Source organism: Sceloporus occidentalis, unplaced genomic scaffold (assembly GCF_023333645.1).
Source record: "Sceloporus occidentalis isolate IW3139 unplaced genomic scaffold, rSceOcc1.0.p SCAF_3, whole genome shotgun sequence".
Lineage (NCBI taxonomy): Eukaryota > Metazoa > Chordata > Lepidosauria > Squamata > Phrynosomatidae > Sceloporus > Sceloporus occidentalis.
This window is the reverse complement of record NW_028316983.1, coordinates 120,423,532-120,446,876: the sequence shown is the minus strand read 5'-3', so window position 1 is coordinate 120,446,876 and position 23,345 is coordinate 120,423,532. Positions and strand designations below refer to the sequence as shown.

Sequence of the window (23,345 nt, the reverse complement as noted above, 5' to 3'; positions counted from 1 at the left end):
TAACTATAGATATAGTGTAGTGATTTGTATTTAGATTGCTACAATAACTGAATGTTTTGCCCTATGAATCTGTCAATTCACAGAGAATCCTCACACAGCATGGAAAAGGCTGTGTATGTGTATGTGCGTGTGTGGTGACTGTGAGGAAAAAATAGCAAGCCATAATGGAAAATTTCAAAATCTATTTGAAAACTGCAAATCTGAGCCTCCCAAGATTATTTCATATAAAATAATCAGAACTGACATGGGGATGGAAGAGATGGGCAGGAAAAAGCAGCTCACTCCCACCTTTTCAAAAAGCTGGTCAAAACCCCGCTGTCCCCATGGCCCACTCCCAAGGCAGGCCAAATATGCATGGCCTGACTGCACGGTGTGGTGTCAAACCGCACCCCTGGATAATTGGTTTTGTTGGCCCCCCACCATGCATATGCACTGTCGTATAAACACACCACCTGCAACTTTCAAGTACCTCCCACATCCTTCCAGATGCCCTTCTATTTGATGTGTACCTCTTTGATTGGCCACACTGTGCAGGGCATCGGTGCATCAGTGTGTGAGTGATACATTGGCAAAGCACAATCATGGAGGGCCCCTATGCATGCCCCCTGTACCCCATACACCCTGTGGACTGTCTGGTTTGTGTATGTTGTATGTTAATTCCACTGAAGTTGTTGCACATTCATTTATTTGCTTTGCTGTAGTGCTTTGCACTTGTGTTGGGGTGTTTATATGCGGGCACAAAGATGCACATTTTCCTCACTAAACTGGAGTATCCTGGCTTCCTTTTGCTCTGATTTTTAGCCCTAGAGTGCAGTTTTGTTTCAGTTTCCACCCACTTTGGAGCTGTGTATCACATAAACCCCCCACCTTCAGAGCACCTGGAAGCCACTTTATTTTTGTCCATCTGTTTCACCCCATAGAGAAATTACTGTTTTGTAATGTAGACCCACCAAATTGTGTTGGGTGATACAAAATCTCTAAGTGTGGTATTTGATCATTGATGCCCATTTGAGTTTTACTATGTTGGCCAGAAAATCATGTTTATTGATCAAATGATGAACACACAGAAGCCTAAGGCTATTCTGTGATTTAAATCTAAATCTGGTCTCAAACTCCTGGATTACACTGGCTCTCCTAAGAGATGTATTGCTTTTGGCCTTCTGTTGCTTTGCTGACAGGCTGGATGTGTATTCATAGTACAGTCATACTGTGTATTTTGATTGCTATACACTCTCCATTTTCCTAAGTGGTCAGAAATTTCAGGGGCAGCACTATAGAATTTGGCTTCTTTGGAAAGACTGGATTAGACGAGTAAATACTAGTAAATACTGTAAATACTAGTTGCTGACTATCTCAGCCTACTGAGTGAATCTTCATCTGCCAGCCTTGTGTGGAAATTGGGTTTGTCCATATAGATGTTTGAAGGTGAATTCCACTGTGACATCAGCTATATTCTCTGCTATAAACGCTTAGCAGGGCCTGCCATGTAGTTTAGATGTGGAAAGAAGAGGATAATTCATGGGACAAATCAGCCAACATTTCCTAAACCCATGTAAAGCAATCACCTCTTGCTTCCAAAGTTATGAGGAAAGACTAGGAACTCTGGACCACCAATTATGCTTCTAGAACTGTCTTCTAGCTACTATGTCAAAGCAGTCTGCCATCTAACAATGTATGTTGGGTCTTAATTAGTTCCTCATTGCTCTTTATTTTTAATCTTGCAATGATACTTCTAAATTTAGTGATGATATATCTCTGAATATCATTTGCTATGGTCAAACAGGAAGGGAAACCCATCTCCATGCCCTGTTTGTGAGTGGCCAGACCAATCAGTTCAGAGCAGATTTGAGTGATCATTTGGAAACCAAATTGCTGGAATAGATGGTCTGATAACCAGCAAATGTATTCTTATGTTTGTTCATTGCTCATTTATTTCTTTAGAATATACCCTGCCTTTCTTCTAGCATAGGATTCAGTGCTGATATTTTTATATTTATTTTACTTCCAAGTTTTTACACAGGTTATTTTTGAAAGCTTTATGCCAGTGATACCTGTTACAAACAATAATATCCATTTTAAAATATTGAAGTATCCTTTACAATAAGAATTATCCTTTACAATAAGAATCCTCAGATAGTGAAAAAGTTATTATACTTATTTGGGACTATTAAACAATAGACTAAAGGAGATGTGAGATGTTGGACCTTTAGAAGAAATAAATTAGCTAGAGAGGAAGATGATATGGAGAATATAATCCATGAACTTCAGATTTTGTCCTTGTCATACAAAAAACAAAACAAACCCCCCCCCCAAACAAACAAACAACATCAACAAAAAAATCAATAAGAGCCTGCAGAACTGACCAGAGTGGAGAAGAGGGTAAACTTGGAAATATGCAGCTAATTCTGGTAGCAGTCTTTCCTGTTCTCAGGTTGAGCAGCTGACAAAGACCTGAGATACCACATTCTGGATTTTGGTTTGCAATTGCGTTTTATATCTTCCTCTGGCGCATCCCTCTCCTTGAGACCATGAACTTTATCGCACACCATTTTTCTCCTGTTATGGGAATTGGATGAGGACTCTTGGGGCCACGTGCAACCTGCAAAAAACAGATTTTATCGCACAGTGAATCATCCTCAAAAGGGCCCCGTTCTGTCCCCCAGCGCTAAGCCGTCCCTGTTCAGTGCTGAGGGGCACCATTTTCCTTGTTTGGAAGACTTCCGACCAGAATATTTAACGTCCCTCAGCACTGAACGAGGACAGCTTGGCGCCGGGGAATGGAACGGGGCCCTTTTGAGGATGATTCGCTGTGTGATAAAATCCGTTTTTTTCAGGTCGTGCGCATCCCCGAGCGTCCCCTTCCAGTTCCCATAATGGGGAAAAAAGGTGTGCGATAAAGTTCCATGTGGATGGTTCAGTTTCTGCTTTTCTGTCAGTTCTCCACATGAACAGTCTCCCATCAAGCTTTAGAACAAGATAGGCCACACAGTTTTGAGCTAGAGCTTTTTGGTTTCATTCATGAATTAAGGCTCTGATGTGATGTTATTCAGACCATGGGAATACAGGTCTTGGTCATACATTGTGAGGTCTTCCATCTGCCATCAGTAATAAGTTTCAAACAAATGACAATGTTAGTATGAAAGAGGCCCTTTCATGTTACCTCTTGGCAAATTCAAACATTACATTTTTAAGTTAATAGCTTAATTTTCCCCCAGCAGTTCACTTGAAAGTGTAAACCTTGATCATTATTAGCAGCACACCTGTGCTTTCTAGGATTGTCTGTGGCTCCTTTGGTGGGTGCTTTCAATGGTTCTTTAAGAAACATATGAAATGGAGCTATGTTACAGCTCTCTCCTACTGCAGTAAAATTTTCAGGCCACAGTTTTTCTTAAAGCTGGGTGAATCACAGAAGTTCCTTTCAGTGTCTTCTGCCTGCATCACATTCCTACTGTTTGGAGCATTGACTTTGGCTTTGGATCACTGCTTTTATTTTCTTCTGCCTTCAGAATTATCTTGGCCTGTAGGAAGAAGGAGGGCTGCTGCCCAGAAATTCTGCTTTGCTTACAGCAGTAGATCATTGCTGTGGAATGTCTTCATCTTGCAGATGGTGTGGCCTTTTAAAGAACGTTGATCAGAACATTTTGTGCTTTGGGTTGGTCAGGAGAAGGAACCTCCTCAGCACCATTTCTTTTATGTTATGGTAAAGCTACTTCCAGAAACTGGGAAGGCAATCGGAAGGGCATACACAGAAAGCCAACTGAATAGTATGCTGCCCAAATTCACAGTGTCCAACATTTTATTGTAAGATCACAAGCTGCTGGGATCTGTGTGGGCTCTGCTTCAGTACCTATAAAGAGTGCACATCTTCTAATATACTTTGATATTATTGTTATGGCCCTTTAAGTCATTTCTGACTGATGGCGACCCTGTGGCAAACCTATCATGTGGTTTTCTGAAGATAAAAATGTGTGACTCACCCAGTGGGGTTCCATGGTTGAGTGGGGATTCAAACCACAGCCCCTAGAGTCGTTGTACAACACTCAAACCACTACACCACACTGGCTCTCAGCCTGTACTAGTACATATTGCACTATTACAAAATAGCCATCCAGTTATATGAATAACTATTGAGTATTAATTAGTGCCTATCCTCCTTGTTATCTTAACTCTGTATTTGTAAAAGTTACCTGAGACCTGGTGCAGGAAAAGCAACATCAAGTGAAGTCCAGGTTATTTTATTGTTTTAAAATATAGGAGTATGAAACAGCCTTACTTGAAACTCTTTGCTTTTCTTAAAGTCCTTTCTAAATGAAATCAACATCCTTCCAAGTCTTAGTGACTTGAGCATGTCACAGAAAATACAGTTGTAATTTCCCTAAACAAGAACCAGCCTCTCACAATGCAATGCAGCACTGGAGATGATGGCACTGAAGAAGCATTTGTAGGCACAGATAAAAGTATTACTATCAACCTGACAGGTTGGGGTCCTAGCAGGAAATGTATTCTTTACATCTGGGCTCAAAAGAAGCTGCAGCAGAGGGCAAGCACTAGATGTTATGATAGATCCACACATTGTAGCAAACTTAAGCTGGTCTCCAGTAGTCGGGACTTGCTATTGAGCCACTATCCCATTTCCTGAAGAGTAGTTTTTGAATTATGTGATCTTACAACAACTGATCAGGTAAAATTATTACTCTTTTGCCTTTGTTGTCTGCTTCTGAAGCTTCATCTTTAGAAATCATTACCAGACCTGGAAGGTCTAGTCTGTGACTTAGGAGACAGTAGATACCGTATTTTCTGGTGTATAAGACGACTGGGCATATAAGATGACCTCCAACTTTTCCAGTTAAAATATAGAGTTTGGGATATACTCACCTCATCCAATGCACACCAGATTTGATTTCAATATGGTAATTTTAATTCAAATGCTTATGACATGCAGGTACTTAGCAGGAAACCTTGTTGTATACAAAGCCTACTTGGATTGGTCAGCTCTCCCTGCCAGCCCAGCCCTCCCTGTCTCCAAGACTATCAGAGTGGTAGCTGCTTTCATACGATCACCGCATACAGCGGGGATGCGTCTTCAGCCGTTTTTAAGCTCCCCCCACTATATGTGGTGACCGCAGATTCTCCAGTCTGGCTTGGAATTTTCAGCACCTGCTCTATAAGATGACACCCAGCGTATAAGATGACCTCCGACTTTTGAGAAATACTTGGCTTGAAGATCCTCTGTTTGGTCTTCCCAAGAGTTCCTTCTCAGATGATATAGCACCTGTCCAAGTACAGTGTGCCCGCGTTATACGCAGGCGCACTTTACGCAGTCTTGAGCGTACGCACTCAAGCTGTGGGCACGCGTGGGGCGCAAGGGGCGGCACGTCCCATTCAAATGAATGGGTGCACGCGCCCGTGGCACCCCACACGCTGCCGTGCCGTCGCGCACGAGCCCCATTGTTTTCAATGAGGCTCGAGCATAGGCGGAATTCGCCTTACGCGGCGGGGTCCGGAATGGATCCCCTGCGTAAGACAAGGGCGGACTGTACTGGGACTTCTGTGGTTGCTGTTGCACAGGCTCTCTATATTTGCTGATTGTTGCTAATGTGGATTTCGTTTGTTGCTGTACATCTGAGTCCTGCAGCCCATTGTCTTAATATTATGGAAACCCAACTGTGCTTCTGTCTCAGTACTGCCAGAGCAGGAGCCTTCTGTTCATCCAGGGAATAGATGAACTGCGAGTCTAAAGAAATGAAATGAGAGAAAGACAACAACTTGTGATTCCAGCCATAGGGGAGAAATGTGCATGTCAGATAAGCATTCTGGGGCCCTTTCACACTATGCAATTTTAACACCATTAGTCCACTTTTAACTACTATTGCTGAATCCTGTGGAATTCTCAGACTTGCTGTTTGTGCTAGAGTTCTCTGGATGTGAATTTTAAATATGCCACCCTAAGCTTCAGATGCTACAACATTCAGGATTCCCTGGGATGTTGCCATGGTCCTTAAAATATAACCATAGTGCTATAACTGTGTAGTGTGAAAGGGCCCCAGAAAGCCTCAGGGGCAAAATGTTGTAGCAACTACTGAACGAGATTGATGGCAAGCAGGCATTTTTACCCATTTCCTTCCTTTGAGATCCTATTTCACCTGTCTTAAACAGCTGCTAAATTACATGCATTGGTACAAAATGTTGATAGACCTTGAAAATGGGCACAATTCTGAGGACCATCTGCTTTGCCTCTTACTGATTCGTAGGAGGCATGGCATGCACAATTTCAGCCAGAAGCTTGGGTCCTCAGCCTTCCCTTCCCTTCCCTTCCTGAGAGTCTTCTCAGTAGCTGGTCCCACCTGCTGGAACTCCCGTCCACAGAAGGCTAGGTTGGCCACCTCCCTGCTTTCCCTTTGCTGACTTGATGCAGATACAGCCCAAGACCTTTTTTAAAAAAAAGACTTTTATATGTAATATTTAATGCTATCAGGGAGGCTTCTTATTGGGGAGTTGCTTTGTTTATTTATTTTTAAATTTTTTGTATCCTTTTAAAAATTGTATACTGCTTTAAATGAATTGATTTTAATTATTTCTAAAATTATATTGTTGTAATTTCCTCTGAGTTGCCTTGGGTCCCACTCTGGCAGAAAGTTGGCATATAAAATAAATAAATGAATTTCCTGCTTTTCCCTCTGCATGTATATGCTAACTGGTAGCAGAGGGTTTCTGTTCCATGGTGTTCACTAGTATCTACTTTCCTTCCCATCTTCCTCTTTACCAGAAGCCTGCCATAGTTTTGCATACCTTTTGCAGGGGCAAGAAGAGTGGTAAATTGGCACTGACTGGAGGTGGGGCTGCCCCGGAAACCAGGACAAGGGAGTTTCTTTTATACAAATGGATCTTTTAGCATCTTTGAGGATAACAGAGAGAACGAATGAGACTTGTAGACTCAAAGCTCATACTACCAGCTTCTTTCTTTCCGTTAGTCTGCTACAAGAACCCTTTGCATACTGATTTGGCAAAGCTATGTCTTTGAGCAATGTTTCCGGTCTACCTTGCTGGACAAGTTTAAAATGGGTCTTCCAGGGAACAGTCTGCATTTGGGCTTTGAAGTTCATGTGTTTTTATTCTTAATCTGTTTAACTTTTAGTCAGTGCATGATTTACTTTTTTTTGGTCACAGATTTGGGTGATTTGAGCATAAGGCAGGATGCAGTTTGGAAGGAACTGGGCTGATGTGCCCATTATCTTCACCTCAGGGGTCACCTTAAGGAATGTTGAGGTGGGGGAAATAAGGACACACTCAGATGGCAGAAGAAAATCACACAGTGGCTTTTGTGGGTTCTTTTCATATGTGTGTGTGTGTGTGTGATTCTAACTTTTCCTCTGCTTTCAGACTGGGGTTTGTTTCATTTGTTGGCAGATGAGTCATCTGGTGCTTGGACCCATGCCATGTGGTTAGCTGTAACCAATACAGTTCTGGTTGTTCATATGCCAATCATATGCTTTGTTGATACTGCTTTATTGCCTGCACTTGATCTTACCTTTTTCTGCAAGGGTCACAAGCTGCAAACCACTGGGTTTCCTTTCCATGCTTGTTTTTAATTGCAGATGAGGCCCTGCAGGATAGAGTTTCTTCCATCTTCCTGGGATTGTTTTGGGCTGCAGCCACACTGCAGAAATAATCCAGGACTGTAACTGCCATGGCTCAAAGTTTTGGAATTCTGGGAATTATGGTTTTGTGAGACATTTAGCCTTTTCTATCACAGAGGGCTGATGCCACAACAAACTACAGTTCCCAGAATTCCACAGGATTGCTCCATGGCAGTTAAAGTGGTGTCAGCCTGGATTGCTTCTGCAATGTGGATGCACTTTTAGTGACAGACTGAGCAATACACAGAGGAAAGAAATGTCATTTGGTTGACTCTCAGAATGGAGTCTGAATGCTGTAAAATGGCTGTAGCCCCATCAACTCACAATAATCACAACCATCCAGATGATGCAGGACAACCTTATTCTAGCACCATTGTTCAACTTTTTGGTTTAAAATCTCTTTTTTAAAGAAATCGACAGCCCCCAAAACCTGGTGGTAGAGCAAGTGACAGAGAGTGTAGCTTCCCTGTCTTGGAGTGAAGTTGAGTCTCTCATTGACAAATACATGATGATCTACGGTTCTGCCAGTGGGGACTCTAATGAATTATCTTTGGGCAAAGACAAGAACGGCACAATCTTGAAACACCTGAAGCCAGGCGTGGAGTACTTCATCTACCTCTGGGCTGAGAGAGGAGCCCAGCAAAGCAATGGGACAAGCATTATAATGGTGACAGGTAACATCAGGAAGCCTTGGGCAGTATAGAATATGGAGACACATACTAAAGTCCAGGAGAGGTGCCGTCATTTCAGAACTACTAAAAATACCTGCTATTGGGATATCTAATCTCACCCCAGGCATAATCTCTCACTGGGTGACACCATTAAACAGGGTGCTATTTTTTCAACTTCAGCCCACATATCTGCAATATGGAGATAATTCTGAACCACTACCATTTGTGTATATGTGCCTTCATCGTGTCAGTTTATGGCTATCCCATCAATTTCATAGGGTTTTCTTAGCCATGGAATAAGCACAGGTGTTTTTGCCAATTCCTGTGAAATATAGGCGCGTTACAGACCACCCAAAACGGGCGGCCTCGCGCCGCTGCCGGTTGCTGAGTCCAGGAACCGCAGCAGCCAAACCATGTGGTTCCCGGGCGCAGCAAGAAAGAAGCACCAAAATGGCGCTTCTTTCTGTGGCCTGGAAGTGGTGCCGCAAGGTGCGCACTCGTAGCGTCACTTCCACCGTGCGACGTCTGGACGCTGTGCGTCCACGATGTCAAAATGGCGGCGCCCATCTGTATAGGGTGCTGCCATTTTGATGCACTCATTACGCGCAAGGGACAAGGCGCATCAAGAAGCACTGCCCCTCGCACGTAACAACAGTGCCTCTATGGACCCGTCTGTAAGGCGCCATAGTCTACAGCACCTGGAAGTCATTGGTGGTCTCCTATTCAAGTACTAACCAGGGATGACCCTGCTTAGTTTCCAAGATCAGACGAGATCTGGTATTTGGGTCCTACCCACAACCATACAGATCTTTTAAAGGCTTACTGAGGCAATACATTTCAAGAACCTCAAATACCTAAAAAGGGCTATTCAGTTAGATTACTGATGATCTTCACCCTGAGGATTAGCTGCAAATATACCTCTCATATTTCCAAATTGGATCATGAAATGTATAATTATGAGATTGTGGAGCTTTTTAGTCTTGAAGTAAAAAACTATGCTGCTTCAGTTGACCTATGTGAAATTTAGAACCCAGCTGTGTCTGGTGTTTTTTTTATAAATGGTAAAATGTTTATTTTTGATTTGACCTTATAAAGTAAATTGTTTCTTTCCGTTACTGTCAAGCTCTGAAAGAGCCTCTTTACTACTCTGTTTGCTAAAGCGTTATCCTGTTTGTTTTTATTCAGAAATAAATCCAACACTCATTGTTCAGTTGGCTTCTTCTAAAGTTGGTTATATAAGATTGCAGTCTTAAATGTTTTTGCTCAGACGCGAAGCAGTAGTGATGCAGAGTTGAAATGTCATTAAATTATTCTTTAACCAGCCCACTGTGGAAATACTAAAACATATTTATTTAACTTAGATTTTGCTTGGTAACAATTATTAAGTCAGCATAATAATTCAACATGTGAAATTCTTAATAATCCATTAAATTAGCAGCAAGATATATTTCTAATACATTTGCATGTTAGATCTAGCCCTTCAATGCTTTCCTACATGCCCCTTCTCATACAATACTGATCTTATTTGAGGTTGTTTCCTTCTTAGTTTAATTTTTAGATCTTCAGTTGCTGTAAGCCTGTTGTTAGCTACTTCACACATCTAGTCAGAATTGTGATTCACAAATGCAATGTCTAAGAAGTATGGTTTTTTGTTAGTCCTGAAGCATTAGCTCACCCATAGCTGATCCAAAGCATTTATTTCTTCTTCCAGCCCTGTCTTTCTGTTGCTCTCATTCTGCTGTTTCTTCAGCTGAAATCCCTTCTTCTCTTGCCCACGTAGCTGTTGTGACACACTTTTTCTAGCAAATACAGATCACAAATGGCATTTTGGTTGTGGGCTCCAAATAGAACAAATTATTTCACCCAGCAATGCAATCTTAGGGTCCGAACAGACAGACCAAAATAAAGCTGCTTCGGGTCACTTTGGAGGTATGCTGTTTAAGTGATGCATGGGTCCTAAGAGGCCAGAAGCTACGGCAAAGCTGTACTTCAGGCCAAAGTGACCCAAAGCAGCTTTATTTTGGCCTGTCTGTTCGGGCCCTTAGTTCTCTTCAGCACCCTAAAAGAAGAAAGAGAAGTGTTTTTCTAGAGGAACTGCACTGAAACAAACTTTTTTGCGCTGTGAAATGTCTGCAATGGCTTTTCCACTAAGACATAAGAAGAGCCCTGCTGGATCTGGTTTCATCATACCCAACATCCTGTTTCAAGCAGAGCCTGTCCAAAGGTTTTGGGGCACTCTCAAGCAGGGCAAGAAGACAACAGTATGGTACTGAAAGTACCCTGTTTCAGAAATTGGAAGCCCATTTAGCTGTAATGGCAAACAGTTGTGGATGGACCCCAGCTGTCCTGCCTTTATTGTAAAAACTGAGGATGAGATAATGCATGCAAATCAGTGCCCTAGCAGAGTATAATGTTCACATCAAATAATGGCTCTGCACTGAAGATATGCAAGGCTGGGCCATCTCATGACAGACCCAGGATCTGTAGGGGAAGGGAGGGCAGACCTGGGTGGAGTGTTGGCTACCACAGTTACCACTTCATCTGAATTGGTGCCAAGTCTTCCATGGTAGAACTAAGACTTGCTAGTTGCTATCAGCATGAAGGGGCATCTTTATTCAGAAGAGGACTGTCCAAAGCATGCATGCAAACACACATATATAGTGGTTTTGCTTGCACTTTAAAAAAGAGAAACTGCAAACTTTTGGAAATATGAACTTCAGTGGTAAACTGCATTCCTCTTTGGGGTTAATTTCGCTGAAGTGACTATCTTCTAAGTTCCCTAAATATTAGTTTCTGTAAGGTTGATTTAAGCCATTTTTAATTGGTGAGAGCAGGGAAGGTGTTATATCTTTTATAGCCTCTCTCTCTCTCTCTCCCCCTCTCTCTCTCTCTCGCACACACACACACACACACACTCGGGAAGGCTATCTTGCTAGAATTAGTGTTCTCCCCAAAACCTTTTGTTCCTTTCACAGAAATTGATGGCCCAACTAATCTGAAAACCAGCCATGTGACAGAAGACACAGCTACCATTTCGTGGAATGGGGCCCAGGCTCCCATAGACAGATACATAGTGAGCTACACTTCAGCTGATGGTGATACCAAAGAGATGTCTGTAGGCAAGGACAAGAGGACCACTACACTGATGGGACTGAAACCAGGCACGCAGTATACTATCTACATCTGGGCCATGAAGGGAACCCAGCAGAGCAGGAAGGCAAGCACAGAAGCAGAAACAGGTAGCCCATGTTATATCATGAAATCCAATGCGATTTTCATTGCTTTCTTTCCTACTGTGCTATCTTTTTTTTAATTTTGTTTTGTTTGATACGTAGCCTTTTTCAGACATTTCATTCTGTTGTTGTTAACTGCCCTCGAATCAGCCCATACTTACAGCAACCCTGTTGATGAGATATCTCCAAGTCACCCTATCCTCCACTGCTCTGCTTCAGTCTTGCAGATTCAGGCCCATGACATCCCTCATTGAGTCTACCCATCTGGTGTATAGTCTTCCTCTCCTTCTGCTGCCTTCCACTTTTCCTAGCATTATTGTCTTTTTGAATGAGTTGAGCCTTCTCATGATGTGGCCAAAATACGACAGCTTCAGTTTTGTCATCATGGCTTCCAGGGCGATTTCAGGCTTGATCTGTTCCAGGGCCCATTTATTTGTTTTTTGTCTGCCCACAGTATCCTCAGCACTCTTCTCCAGCACCACAGCTGAAAGGAGTTAATTTTTTTCCTTTCTTGCTTTCTTCACCGTCTAGCTCTCATATTCGTTCATGGTGATGGCAAATACTATGGCTTGGACAATTCTTACTTTAGTGCTCAGTTGTATAGTTTTGTATAATAAATACATGTAAGGGGATGACAACTGTGGCAGTTGGTGTGTGCTTTCAAGTCATTTCCAATGGGTAGCAACCCTAAGGCAACCTTGTCATGAGGTTTTCTTCACAGTACTTGTTCAGAGGTGATCATGTGATGATGACCTCATTCCCATAAAAGCTTCCTGTGCAACTGTAATCACTGGTATAATTTGTATGAGCAGCATGTGTGTCTGTGAACATTTCCTTGACATCGCTTTGGTTTCACAAATGTTCTACAAAGATTGTTTATTTGCATGGACAGTTGTCAGTTCTGTCTTCCCAGATTCCTCATTTTAATCATTCAGATTCCTCAAGAATCAAAGTATGACATTTGAGATACCTGCTGGCAAGTCTGCCCATAGTGGTGCAATTTTTTGTCAGTAAAGACCTGTGATCAATATAACAAGATCGCTTACAGTGAAAACAAAGCCAATCTGGAAGTCTCAAAAAGAAAATACAGCTGGGCCTTGGAACTTGTGGACGATTCATTCTGCCCCCCTGCCCTGCAAGCTCCAAAATGGTTGTGCATACATGCAGGGTGCGTGCCCCATTGGCATTAATGGCGGTCGCCCCTCTGCAGATCTCAAGTCCACGGACTTGGAGGGATGACTGTATATAATCAATTAACAGTGAAAGAAAAAGATTATTAACAACTACATTTTGTTTTATAGAAATAGATGGCCCTACAAACCTGAAAACAGATCAAGCAACCGAGAATACAGCTACTATCTCTTGGAACAAGGCTTTGGCTCCCATAGACCGATACATAGTCAGCTACATCTCTGCTGATGGAGAAAATAGAGAGATAGCTGTTGGGAAGGATAAGACCAGCACCACCTTAACTGGACTGAAGCCAGGCATGGAATACGTTATTTCCATCTGGGCTGTAAAGGGAAGCCTGCAGAGCAAGAGGGCCAGCACAAAAACTGTGACAGGTAATAAGATGTCTTGGTTGCTCCATTTTCTTTTTTAAAAATTCCAGTGTTCTATACACAATATAATTTTTCTGGCAGCTGGGAGTGGCGTTGCACTACTGTCACAGCTTATTCAATACCTATCTCTTTTTCCTTGGCCTGCTGTGATTGTTGGCCAAAACATTTTTGTTTACTGCTTCTAGCAGTACCAAAGCTATATACCATCAGCATAACCAGCAGTGCTGAAACAGTTAGGCATATGTTTGGATGGCATGAGGTCCCCACTGGAAAGGTTTCTGGTGAAGTGAGTATCATATTAATGAATGGGAGTAAAGTGGCATTTTGATTTTTTTCCCCCTTAAGCATCAAGAACAGCACTGATAATGCTGATCACCTTCTGGTATGCTCAAGTCTAGCAAAACCTAGTATTTGGTGCCTTACAGCTCCCTCTGCTGTCCAAATTACAATAACCATGCCTTGTACAGGTCTCCATCAATTAATTCCCTGTCAATAATATTGGCCTGTTACAGATTGCCAAAATAAAGCTGCTTTGGGTCTCTTTGGAGGTATGCTGTTTAAATGATGTATGCACCCTAAGAATCCGGAAGCTGCACCAAAGCTGCACTCCAGTGCTTAGGAATGGAGTGTGGCTTTGGTGCGGCCTCCAGACTCTTAGGACCCATGCATCATTTAAATAGCATACCTCCAAAGAGACCCGAAGCAGCTTTATTTTGGCAGTCTGTAACAGGCCATTATGTATTTTTGCCAACATGTTTCCTTCTCCCACAGTTCCTATCACTCATGGTAGGAGGGGGAAGGCATAGTTGTTTTTTTTTTAATGCTGAAAGATGGGTTCTCTTTTAAGACACTGTTGGGCTGTGTAGAAAAAGACAGGAGTAGCTCATGATTTCTTTGAGAGATGGTAACATATTGGGTTGTTAAAAAGTGGGTACTGGGTGGTGAGGAGAGTCAAAGCTAACTGTCCTGATTTGGTTGGGACAGTCAATTAATCTTCTGCCATCCCACTTTTTCAGCTCTTTTTAAAATGTCCCAGTTTCTCTCTCTTCCTTCATCTTTCCCCTTTGCCCCCACAGCTTGCTTCCATTGGTGTGAAGTGAGTTCAAAGTGTAAAAGTAGTCTACATTCCATTAACTCAGCTGGGGGGAGAGGAGAGGAGGCAGCAAAGTCATGCTCTTCCCAGTAGACTCAGGCAAAAGCAAAGTGCTGTAGCATCTCCTAGCTTTTCTATTTTTCACTGATGATTATCTTTTGCCATCTTGCCCATACTCCTGATGTTGCTTGGTCACATATGTCCCAATTTTCATCTGTGAAATGTTGAAAGATATCCACTTATGCTCAGGATACATTTCCATGCTGCAGGGTTGCTTGCCCAGTTCCACATACTTTAACCATCTGAAAGGTTCCTGCTTTTCACACAAGTGTTCCCAATTTCTTTTGCTGACCTTCGGGTCTGTAAAGTCACTCCATAAGTAGCTCCATGATTGTTCCTGTCTTTCTTTATGTCTCTCTTTTTTGTGGGCCCATTGGCCTCTTTCAGCATGTTGTTTCTAAAGTGACTCTCATAGCGCTCCATGGGGTTTAGCCTCAAGTGTGTGTGCACTGTAGTCTTTACCCTCCATAACAGAGGTAGAGAACGTTTGACCCTTTATTTCAGAAGCCTTAGCCAGCATGGCCAGCAGTACAGGATTATGGAAACTGTAGTTAGAAGCAGATGGAGGTCCCAAGGTTCCCAGCCCTTGCCCTGGCCTATAGGATTCAAACCTGAATATATAACTGAACTGAGATCCTAAATGTAACTGGAATGAAATGTGGGCTTGGAGAGACTGCTATTGTGCGACAGGTGTACTGATTTTCCTTTAAATCAGTGGTACTCAGACTTTTTACCCTTGGAAGGACTCCCCTTTACATATGGATGTTGCACCCCCACAATCTAATATATGATGTTAGTCTGTAGAATCAGTACGTAGAGAGATCTTGTAGCACCTTTGAGACTAGCTGAAAGAAAGAAATTGTCAGCAAGAGCTTTTGTAGACTTCACAGACAAATGCATCTGAGGAAGCAGACTGAAGTCTACAACAGCTCATGCTGCCAATTTCTTTCGGTTAGTCTCAAAGGTGCTACAAGATCTCTCCATGTAATGAATAAAAATAATTTATTTTGTGTTCATATTTTCATTCACTCATTTGTGTATATTCATATTTTAACATCTGAACATCATACAGATTAGAGCAGTTTTTTAAAAATTAAATCCAATGTTTAACTCAATGCATGAGTAAATTTTACACATAGAAAAGTTTGAGAAGAGGAGAAGGGACCAGGGCCTCCAAAGTCCAAAACACACTGCAGAAATAATCCAGTTTGATAATCCTGCATCAGTGCTAGAGAATGCTGGGAATTGTAGTTTATTGTGGCACCAGAGATCTCTGACAAAGAAGGCTAAATGTCCCACAAAACTACAGTTCTCAGAATTACCTAGGACTGAGCCAGGTCAGTTAAAGTGGTCTCAAACTGGATTATTTCTGCAGTGTGTTTTGGACCCTGGGACTCCCATCCCACCACTTGAGAACCACAGCTGTAAAAAGCAAATCACTGCCTCCTTGGAATTTACTCTTTTTGAGCAACAGATATTACTAATGCACCAGAGGCATCTAACAGTTTATTCTAACAGCTAACAGTTAGAATTTCCAGCTGCCATGGAAATGGGGAGGAGGAAGGGAACTTCCAGCGCTTTGTCTAACACTTCTTTTCAAACATGGGAAAGACAACTCTCAAAATAAACACAGTTACTCTCCAAACACAGCCCACCATTTGAATACTGAATTGGCCCCTGCTTTTTGTTTGGCCTAGAAATTGACCCTCCCAGGAATGTCCGTGTATCAGAGGTGACACAGTCCAGTGGAGTTGTCACATGGACAGCACCTGATGCCGAGATCAGTGGTTATCTCCTCACCTATCGAGAACCAGATGGCACCACCAGGGTAAGTCTGTGAATTGCTATGTGAATGCAGAGGAGACTAGCCAGGCCAGCAGTTAAAAGCATGTGAGATTTTCAGTGGATAGGTCTCACAGGGATATTTCAGACATTGCACAGTAACACACCCAGGTGTGCCACCAGGATTACACTCAGCAGGGAGCCACAGAGCCAGTCCATACTCTCTGACAAGAGTACATATGTGAAACATGCAGCATTCAAATCTGTTTCTGCATTTCTACTTACGTAGGTATATGCTACTTCTCTCCAAATTACACTCCTGAAAGATGTAACGTATAGAAAATCCCATATAATGAAGGGATTAATCTTCAGGACTTTTCTGAAAAGTCCGTTTTTGCATTGACTTTCTGTGCTAGGAATGGAAAAAACAATGTCAATGTTTTTGAGATTCTTTGTGAAATTATGGATTTTGCACCTCCTGTTGATGTGAGGCAGAACACAACTTTCCTTGGACAAAAGGAAAAAAACCATTAAAAGTTAAAAACAAATAAAACACACAAATGAATAAATTTACTTGCATTCTGCCTGTGCATCCTAAACCTTTTTGAATACTGGCTGGATTTTATTCAACACATAATATACATGGATTATTGACTATTTATCTTACTTGTATCTCTGGGGAAACTGAATTTTTAAAATCCCCCTTTGAGTCACAATGCTTTACTGTTGTTCTTTCTGCCACCTTTCCCTTTGCAGTTCTCACAGGTAACAGATCATTAAATGGAAGGAAGGAAAGGATGGGCTGGAGCAGAATTTTTAGTGAAAAGTAATCTTTAACCTCTCTTTCTTTTTTTTGTGGCAGGAAATACAGCTAAGTCCCAATGACCAAATGTTTGTGTTAGAAAACCTTAGTCGGGGGACTAAGTACACCATATATATTATGGCCTTTAAAGGAGATCGATGGAGTAAAAAAGCAACTACCACCTTTACTACAGGTAGGCCTGGTTATTACAGTAAAATTTCCATTATTTCAGGGCAGAACTTAGAAATAACAATCTAGAAGTAATACTTGTAACTTGGTGGGGTGGGAGACAAGTTTGTGATAAGGTCATATTTCTAAAGCAATGAGTAAGAGTGAATTTACACTATTGGCATACCAAATAATAGCTTCTAGTTACTTTAAAAAGATATTTTAAAAGCATTTTGACAAGAATTTGTCATGTTTTATCCCTTTTTCTTACCCATACTGATTTTTTTTCTTCAAAAGAAGTAATAGAAAGTAATGGATAATCAATGCAACAGGTTGATTGAATGAATTATATTTCCGGCATTGGAGTGATTAATGGCAACAGGCTACTTTTCAAACACAGTAACAGTAACAAATTATAAGAAGTAATAGTTCCAACTGTGCTTCAGAGGGAAACAACTGTGAACCTCCAGATGTTGTTTATCTGAAACTGATGATCCCTTATCACTGGCTATGCTGACAAGGAGGATGATGGGAGTTGCTTCCTGGGTGACAATAGTCACCCATCTCTATACTATACATAGCTTACTCTCAAAAGAGTCAGGATAGTTCAGAGTTGAATGTGAATGAGTCATTGTAGGAGCAAAAATTAATGCATAATGGAGGCCTTGAGGTCAGGGAGTTAGGTTGTCTGGTCTATGCTATCTGCTTTACACAGGGTGCGTTCCCACTATGAAATAGAGCGAATTGCCAATCGTTGTAAATGACCCCTGTTCCCATTTGAAAACAGTTTCTGCCACAATGTGATCGATTCCTGTCGTGATAAAGTGAAGCAAAGCCAAAACCCCCGTTTTTTTCCAGACAGTAGATTTAAAGAGGTTCTTTTGAGAAGAATCGATTCTGAAGCGAGTTCAGTAAGTGGGAATGGCAGATTAGAATCAATTCATTCTGGAGGTGAGAGATTAATGGCAGAGGGGTGTTTACCATCCCTCCTCAGTTTTTGGCAGATCCACCATTTCCCCTCTTCTCAGTGCTGCCTTTGTACTTGTGCTGGTGCATTTTTAAAAGTAAAATTGATAGAATATTCGATTGATTGATCAATCAATTGATTGATCAATTGATTGATTGATTGATCAGTTGACAGAAGGAGGAAACTGGGGAATGGAGGGAGAAGTCTGAAGCCAGGGATGGAGGGAGAAGCCGGGGAAGGAGGCAGGAGGATGAAGGGGGGGGGGGGGGGAAGACAATGATTTTTTTAAAAGTAAAATTGATAGAATATTTGGCTGATTGATCAATTGATTGATCAATCAATTGAATATTCTATCAATTTTACTTCATCCTCCTGCCTTCTTCCCTGGCTTCTCCCTCCATCCCTGGCTTCCTCCTTCTGTCCCCGGCTGGCTCCTTCTCCCTCCATTCCCCGGTTTCCTCCTGTCCCCAGTTTGCTCCTTCTGTCCCCAGCTGGCTCCTTCTCCCTCCGTCCCCGGCTTCCTCCTCACCCAGAGTCAATTTGAAGTGATACAACTAGTGGGGACTATAACCATGCCAAAAAAGTGCAATTACACTGGAAAAAAAAATACCGCTTTGATAGTGGGAATGAGGGACCTTTGGGAATCGATTTTCAACACGGAGCGAGGCGGAATCAGGAATCGGTTTAAACTGCAAGTGGGAATGAGCCCACAGTATCATCCTATATGTTTCTACTTGGAAGTAAGTCTCGTTTACTTCAGTGGCACTTACATCCAGGAAAAGCCTCTTTCTCCAAGCCCCTTTTTCACATTAATGAGAAAAGGGGGCAGAGTTTGGATTTTCATCCAGTGGCCAAACACTGTGAGGATGACTGCTGAAATTCCCTGACCCTCATTCACCTTTCAAACTCTAGATGTGAATAGTAGCTGCAAGAAAGACATTTGGAACCTCACAAAATATTGCAATGGAAGGCTTGGAGTCTGACTTGTCAGAAGGAGCCTTTGACTGCATAGATAATGAAAAGCTATGGATGACGCTTAAAGACATGAGAATGCCACTACACCTGACAGTCTCGATGAGAAATCTGTACTTAGGAAAGAGGCTACCATTAAAACAGAATATAGAGAAACAGAATGGTTCCCAACTGGCAAAGAGGTCAGGCAGGAATTGCATTCTGTCACTCTATTTGTTCAACTTGTATGCAGAAAACAGCATAAGAAAAGCAAGGTTAGACTCAAAAGAAGGAGGAGTGAAGATAGGAGGAAGAAATGTCAACCATCTTAGATATGTGAATGACACCATATTACTAGACAAAACATCACAGACTTGGAACAATTACTAAAGAAGGTCAAAGATGAAAGTACAAAGGCAGACTTAATGCTGAATGTAAAGAAAACAAAAATAATGACCATGGAAGAAATTCAACCTAAACAATGAAGAAATTAAAATAGTTGGATTCCCGTACCTAGGCTAAAACATAGATCAGAATTATGATTGCAGTCGAGAAATAAGAAGAAGACTAGGAATAGGAAGGGCAGCTATGAATGAACTAGAGAATTAGTGGGATTTATGTACTTGTTGATTTACCCTCCAGCATTTGATTTAGTGGGTCTGCTCTGTTTAGAACTGCTGGTTGAATATGACCAAACCCAGGAAAAGGTGCATTTTTGCTCTTTGAAGTGTTAGCTGAGCCTCTGATGAGAATTAAAGCCAGCAAAATGTATCAATATACTTAGGAATTAAACAGGCAAGCACAAAATGCTTGTCTAATAATTAGATGACAGCCTTAAAATGGTGCTTTCTTTCATGATTACTTCTGCAGCAAAACCCATCCCTCTGACTTGAACAAGAAGTATTTTCTGTCAGACTGATTGGCCTTTATGCTTTCATGGCTAAAGTCAGTTTTGAACTGGCACATCCCTGGCTCATTACTTGTTGGGTTATCCACTACCCTGTGTCAGTTCATGTGTACATTCAGAAAGGCTGTTAGGGACATGGATACGATAGTGGATTGTCAGAGGGGGAAGTGGAATAAGCTGTCTTTTCTGTAGCTTCTGTTGGGATCAAACTGAGATGTAGTCAAACATTTATATCCCAAATTGTTCACTTCTCTGTCTGACTTTAAAAAAGAAAACAAAAATCAAACACTTTTAATCTGCTTTGTTCCTGCAGTCAGCTTGCGCTATCCCTACCCTGCTGATTGCAGCCAGCTCCAGCAAAATGGGCATTCTACCAATGGCATGTACACCATCTACCTGAATGGGGATGTCAACAGGCCTCTAGAAGTGTTCTGCGACATGATCACAGATGGAGGTGGTTGGATAGTGAGTGTTGCTCTGTCCCTGAAAGATGCTGATATTTTGAATGCTTTTAGAACTGGTTTCTTTTTGGTCTTTTCCCAAAGCACTCCCACTTCTGAGTTTGCTCCTTTCATTCTATGGATACTGTAAATCAGGGCTGACACTATAAGCAACACATCGAAAGTGATCTTCTTATCTCTGTAAACCTGCGGAGTTGCAGGTTAAGGCACAGGTTCAGTGTGCCTTGGGAATTAACACTCATGAGAAGAATGCAACAGTTCATGCAGGACCTCAGTATATTTATAGAACTTTATTTTGAATATCCACTGTTAGGTATGAATGGATGTTCTCTGTTTTGTTTCATTATTATTCCCCAAGCCCTGTATATTTCTCTGCCTGTCTTCTGATTTAACCTACAGAATGTCTAAGGTGGGTTACAAATGGCCCTCAAGGGGCCGTTTTCCCGCCACCGCCATTCGCTGCGTAGGGAAGCCCCAGCGGCCAGACTGCGAGGCTTCCCTCAGCAGCGAAAAAGGAGTGCCGAAATGGCGCTCCTTTTCAAAACGTGGAAGTGGTGCTGCGAGGGGCGGAGCGCACCCTCGCAGCATCACTTCCGCTGCGACACATCTGGACACACAGCGTCCAAGATGTCAAAATGGTGGCGCCCATGTGGATGGGCGCTGCCACTTACGACGCGCTCCGCGCGTGTTGGGGACAGGGCAGGTTAGGAAGGGGCAACTCTTCCTAACCCTAGGACGCCCCTTCCTAACCCTAACACTCACAGAGTGCGTCGTTAGTGGCGGTGTGTAACCTGCCTAAGATTCTTTGAAATTTTCTTTGAACTGTTCAATTTTCCACAGTCTGAATGAAGTTGATTGGAGGCGATGATGGAGATATTATGCAATATTTTGAACTCAGGTTTTTTTTTTGTTAGAACTCGTTTCCCTGAGGACAAGGTGGTGGTGCTAGGAGAAGTAGACATACATCCAGGCTAAACACTCATCCACACCTCCATACTGGTGAACAGGCAAAAAGAACATCAGAACAAAAAGAAAATCTCTGTCTCTTCATTTTACCACCAGCTTCTCTAGCCCTTCCCCTCACAAGATGTTCCCTAGCATTTTTAAAAAACATTTTTGGAGGGCTAGGTGTGCTTCAAATCAAAGTGTTTCCTGTAACCATCAACAACAACAACAACAAAAACAGTTTATATCTTACCTGCCTCACTCCATGAAAAAATTCCATAACCACAAAAAGAGGAATGCTATAATTGCACAAAGTCTCAAAAACAAGTCATGCCAGGCTCTCTTCTTTTGATAAAATTACCAGCTTGGTAGATGAAAGCAATGCTGTGGATGTAGTGTAATGATAATGATAATAATAATAATTTTATATCCCGCCTCTCTACAAAAAGCAATCGGGTGGGATAATAATAATAATAATAATGCTACATTATTATGCTACATATTATGCTATCTTGATTTCAGTAAGGCCTTTGACAAAGTCCCCCATTATATTCTGGCAAACAAGGTAATAAAATGTGGGCTAGACAATGGAACTGTTAGGTGGATTTTTAATTGGTTGACCAGTCGAACTCAAAGGTTACTCAGCAATGGTTCTTCTTCCTGGAGAGAAGAGACCAGTGGACTGCCATAGGGTTATGTCCTAGGCTCAGTGCTATTCAACATCTTTATCAATGACTTGGATGAAGGCATAAAGGGCTTGCTTATCATATTTGCAGATGACACCAAATTAGAAGGAGTAGCTAATTCTCCAGAAGACAGGATCAAGGTTCAAAATGATCTTAATAGATTAGAAAGCTGGGCCAGAACTAACAAAATGAATTTCAACATGGAGAAATGCAAGGCACTATACTTAGGGAGAAAAAATGAAATGCATAGATATAGGATGGAGGACACTTGGCTTGACAACAGTACACACAAAAGGGATCTAGGATTCCTAGTAGACCACAAGTTGAGCATGAGTTAACAGTGTAATGCAGCACATGAAAAAGCCAATGCAATTCTAGGCTGCATCAATAGAACTATAGTGTCTAGATTGAGGGAAGTAATAGTACTACTCTATTCTGCTTTGGTTGGACCTCACTTGGAATATTGTGTCCAGTTCTGGGCACCACAGTTCAAAAAGCTGGAGCATGTCCAGAGGAGGAGGATGAAAATGGTGAAAGGTTGAGAAACCATGTCCTATGAAGAACTATTTAGGGAGCTGGGGATGTTTAGCCTGGAGAAAAGAAGGTTAAGGGGTGATATGATAGCCCTGTTTAAGTAGTTGAAGGGGTGTCATATTGAGGAAGGAGCAAGCTTGTTTTCTGCTGCTCCAGAGAACAGGACCCAGAACAATGGATTCAAACTACAGGAAAAGAGATTCCACCTCAACATTAGGAGGAACTTCCTGACAGTAAGAGCTGTTTGACAGCGGAACACACTCCCTCAGAGAGTGGTGGAGTCTCCTTCCTTAGAGGTCTGTAAACAGAGGCTGGATGGCCATCTGTTGGGTATGCTTTGATTCAGATTTCCCACATGGCAGAATGGGGTTGGACTGGATGGCCCTTGTGGTCTCTTTCAACTCTATGATTCTATGAAATCAGTGCACAACATCAATTAAAATACATTAACTAAAACATGCAACAGTTCAAAAGGATAAGTAAGACCTACACATTCTAAAACAATCCACATGTAAAATTCGTAATTTAAAATTCATAATTTAAAAATCATCTGGATAAGCCTGCATGAAGTTCCTGGCCTTTATTACTGTTTTAATCTGGATAGAGTAATTAGCTGTCAAATCTCTTCTGGCTGGTAATTCTACAATCTAGGAGCAGCAGAAGAAAAAATGTCTCTAAGGTCCCATATTTTGCTTTGCTTTGCTTTGCACCTATTTGCACATTATTATTACTATTATTATTATTTGAGAAAGGAAGGGACATCCAGATTTATGGTGCCCAATATAGAAGCCCACAGATATATCATTGCCCACAGGGACCATGGAGGCCAGAGGCCAATAATCTGTAAATTGGGTAGAGCGGGCGAGAGGTGAGTCCAAAACTGCAG

General features: G+C 41.9%; 1 protein-coding gene across 1 annotated transcript in view; it reads left to right on the top strand.

Annotated features, from left to right (window-relative positions):
• The window catches only part of TNN (tenascin N), a 57,283-nt gene that overhangs the window by 16,097 nt on the left and 17,841 nt on the right, over positions 1-23,345 (top strand). Inside the window, exons 6-10 of the mRNA XM_089518742.1 lie at positions 11,284-11,547; positions 12,843-13,106; positions 15,954-16,084; positions 16,901-17,033; positions 20,147-20,298. Of these exons, the coding sequence (XP_089374868.1) occupies positions 11,284-11,547; positions 12,843-13,106; positions 15,954-16,084; positions 16,901-17,033; positions 20,147-20,298 (944 nt within the window). The remainder of the gene's footprint in view (positions 1-11,283; positions 11,548-12,842; positions 13,107-15,953; positions 16,085-16,900; positions 17,034-20,146; positions 20,299-23,345) is intronic.